General features: G+C 38.8%; 1 protein-coding gene across 1 annotated transcript in view; it reads right to left on the bottom strand.

The window, feature by feature from the left end:
- Positions 1–4048, bottom strand: part of LOC106881733 (E3 ubiquitin-protein ligase UBR4-like) — a 218633-nt gene that overhangs the window by 197859 nt on the left and 16726 nt on the right. Inside the window, exons 2-3 of the mRNA XM_052975666.1 lie at positions 3089–3186; positions 1325–1428 (exon numbers count right to left, since the gene is read on the bottom strand). Coding sequence (XP_052831626.1) covers positions 1325–1428; positions 3089–3186 — 202 coding nt within the window. The remainder of the gene's footprint in view (positions 1–1324; positions 1429–3088; positions 3187–4048) is intronic.

Genomic DNA, 4048 nt, shown 5'->3' on the forward strand with positions numbered 1-4048 from the left:
GGTATTCAATCAGCCACACTCCTTTCACACTCTAGCAAACTTGCTTACTGACCCACTCACCCTATCCAATCCTCTTCCACCCCCACCCCCCAGTTCTCTTGCTATTCACCTCTCTGTTACTCGAGGGTATGACCTGACATCTCATCATCACCTTCTTCCAGCCCCTCTATTTTACTTCTTATCACTAGGAATTAAGTCACCTCCCTCACTAACACACTCCCTCAGTTGCGAGTTACTTTGCAACCTCACAAGTGGCAGTGCCGTAAAGTACCCAGTACACTCTGTGAAGCAGTCGGCATTAGGGAGGGCATCCAAATGTAGCAACTATACGAAAACAGATATTAGGGCTTGGCGCAGTCTTCTGGCTTACCAAATCATGCCAGTATGGAAAACAGAACATTAAATGATTACACACACATAACACATACGTGTGTGTGTGTGTGAGTGTGTGTGTGTGTCTTTTATTTTTTATTTATTTCAGTCGTTAGACAGTGGCTATGCTGGGGCACCACCTTCAAGAATTTTTTTTTTTTTTGTTAGTCGAATGGATTGACGCCAGTACTTATGTTTTTTTAAAGCCTGGTACTTATTCTATCATTCTTTTTTGCTAAACTGCTAAGTTACAGGGATGTAAACACATCAACACCAGTTGTCAAGCAGTGGTGGGACACACACACACACACACACACGCGCGCGACAGACTTCTTTCAGTTTCCGTTTACCAAATCCACTTACAAGGCTTTGGCTGGCCTGAAGCTATAATAGAAGACACTTGCTCAAGGTACCACACACTGGACTGAACCTGGAACCATGTGATTGGAAAGCCTACACACACACATATACATAGTCCAACGCATACCAGTACAGAAGACAGGTGTTAAAAGATGACATACATGCAAGCTCACGCACACACACAAACAAACTTAAGGCACAGTGAAACCAAACTGGAAAAGCATAGAGTTGAGAAGCAAACTTTGTCCACTCTTCAAAAACATTTTGTTTCAGTCCAATACTACTATTTTGTATATGCATATCTGCTCCATCTACACACACAAAATCATCAATAGCCTAGCTAAGCTAACATAATTTCTTTATTTCAAATTTTTCTGGCATCCAGCTGTAGAAACTCTGCCAAATCAGATTGGAGCCTGGTGTCGCCTCCTGGTCCACCAGCCCTCAGTCAAATCGTCCAACCTATGCTAGCATGGAAAGCGGACGTTAAACAACAACAATGATGATGATGATGATACAGATTTTTATTTGCATTCTTGCACACAACCAAAAAAAACAGAGTTTAAAAAATGCAAATTGCATCATATCTTACCTGTGAAATAGTACAATTGGTACTGTGTTTTTGTAATCTGTTCACAAGGAAAGCCAATAAAACTTTTGTCGCAGATATGACACATGGTAAATTAACCTTTGTAACTGAAACAAAAAAAACATGGAAAAGATCTTTCATATTTTCATAACACCAGATTTGTTAATATGAAATGTTTATCAATTTAAAACAAAAAAAAAAAACAACTAATAGAGACTCAAAATACATTTCTCTGTCTACCATTGTGTAAGTTTATGACAGGAGGCGGAATGGTGACCTTGTTTGAACAATTGACTGTAAAAAATTATGTTGAATGATTCATATTATGAATGACGCAGCATAATATTCCATAGTCATTTGTATACCTAAAGGTGTGTGTGTGTGTGTGTAGAAGTACTGATCATTTAATGTAGATGGAACTTATGGCAGGAGAAGACCAAGGAAGACATGGGATGAAGTGGTGACGGCTGATCTCACAACTTTGAACTTCGCATACAAGTTGACAAAGGATCTGTCCACCTCAGTGAAACAGATTCTGGTGTGTGTGTGTGTGTGTGTGTGTGTGTGTGTGTGTGTGTACATGCTCACATGCATGCAATTGGGCCGCTCACCCAATTTCCTTCTCAAAACATCTCCACTTGACACTTATCCAAGATACAGCACAGTGGAATTAAGTGAAACTGTGTAGCTGCAAAGTAAACTTCTTCTGTGGTCATGCCTGATTAAACGTGCACCAAAAAAACTCAAACAAAAGATTATTCTAACCCGAACAAGAAACATGGTTTATACGATGGTGATGCTTATATATAACTATTGCATAATGTTAAAACAAGGAGACATAAGCACTTGTACACATACTCATTCACACAGAACCTTCATTCAGTTTCTGCCTAACAAATCCAAAGATTTGCTTAGCTCAGAGCTACAGATGGAGACACTTGCTTAAGGTGCCATTCAGTGAGGTTGAACTTGAAACCACATGGTTTGGAAGTGAACTTCTCTTAATGTTCACTGACAGCCCAGCAGGAGACATCTTGCTGCTGTACAAATCTTCATAAAACTTAAGCAATGTTAGTAAAATGATATTTAATCAAAAGCAACTGGTTCTATAAATAGAATCAAGAATTTTCTTTCTCTCAGGATGTTAAAATTATCGGGGAAAAAACAAAAAGTCTTAATTTTACTTCAGACAAACAGTAAGTTACTGTCTAACTCAAGGCAGTGCAGATCAAGAAACCCTAGTGATCTGTAGAACAGCTGTAATCTGCAGATCCAATGCACAAGATATACTTTGCTATTCCTCCCCGAGGACATCACTGCCATTGATGTGCAGTGACTGAACACATGGGATGCAATGTAGCATTGTGGGAATGTTACATTTTCTTACCCAGCAAATCTGTTGCCCTATGGCTCTAGATTCTGGTGGTAGCCACACCTGAGGCAGTAATATTATGACAAGAAAAAACACCATCTTCTTACTACAACTTAGAGATGAGACTTCAGAACCCCTATCGACAAAGAGATGCAACATGTAACCATCCAGCTTATGAAAGATAATTGGCGCTAATGCCATTCAACTTTACAACAGACATGAAAACAATTTTGTTAAATGCCTGAACTGGTGGATGCATGCATTCTTTTTATTTGAATGTATTGGTGTGTACCATAAATATAGGATCACAAGAGGTGACAAGACACTAAGACCTGTCCAACTCAGGTTAGTACATAAAAATGGGAATTAAATAACAATTGTAAGGAGTTACTTACCGGAACCTGCATTTGCTCCCAAATAGTGAGCTGATAAGGCGACAAATGTTGAGTAAAAAGATTCATATTCTTCTGCATGATGGAGGATTTCATCTTCACTGGAAAAAAAAAAAGAAAATTCTTTTTAAAAACAAGCCAAAACTTATAAATTTATTGTGGAAAATTAAACACAATTCAAATATTGACCATAGTCAAAGATTATTGAAACACAAGTCAAATGAGACAAAACTTCAAAGCTGTTCTGTAACCTGATATTGATTGACAGTTAAGAAAGTAAAACAAAATTGGCCTTTGATAAAATAAAAGCCTAAAGTATTTCTGACATACACTGATACAACTTTACAAGGGTGGCCTGAAAAGTTCATAAGTTGACTATGAAATAGCGATGCTAAAGCAGTGAAATTGTGCATGCATTAATTTCAACTCATAAATAACTACAATGTTTCTTTCCAGGGAAGCTGACTGTTCAAAGATGACTTCAAAGGTAATTAGTAGTGACTTCTCTTGAAAATGGAGAAAATTTGGCATCATAGTGTTATCAAGTACCTGCAGAAAAAAAGGGTTTAGCTCCCAAGGACATTCAAGCTGACATGGCTGCTATATTAGGGAATGATGCTCCATCTTAATCAACAGTGTAAAAGTAGGCAGCTGAATTTAGGAGGGGATGGGAGAGTCTTGAAGATGACATGGTTTGGACGTCCTGCAGTTGCCACCACCAAGGAAAACCATGATTGTGCCTACTACATGGTGATGGAGGACAGGCAATTGGCAATGGAAGTCAAACATCAAAGATTGTGGTAAGTAGCTTGCTTACCAACCACATGGTTCTGGGTTCAGTCCCACTGCGTGGCATCTTGGGCAAGTGTCTTCTACTAAAGCCTCGGGCCGACCAAAGCCTTGAGTGGATTTGGTAGACGGAAACTGAAAGAAGCCCATCGTATATATGTATGTATATACGTA

The sequence above is a fragment of the Octopus bimaculoides genome, chromosome 22 (assembly GCF_001194135.2).
Source record: "Octopus bimaculoides isolate UCB-OBI-ISO-001 chromosome 22, ASM119413v2, whole genome shotgun sequence".
Classification (NCBI taxonomy): Eukaryota; Metazoa; Mollusca; class Cephalopoda; order Octopoda; family Octopodidae; genus Octopus; species Octopus bimaculoides.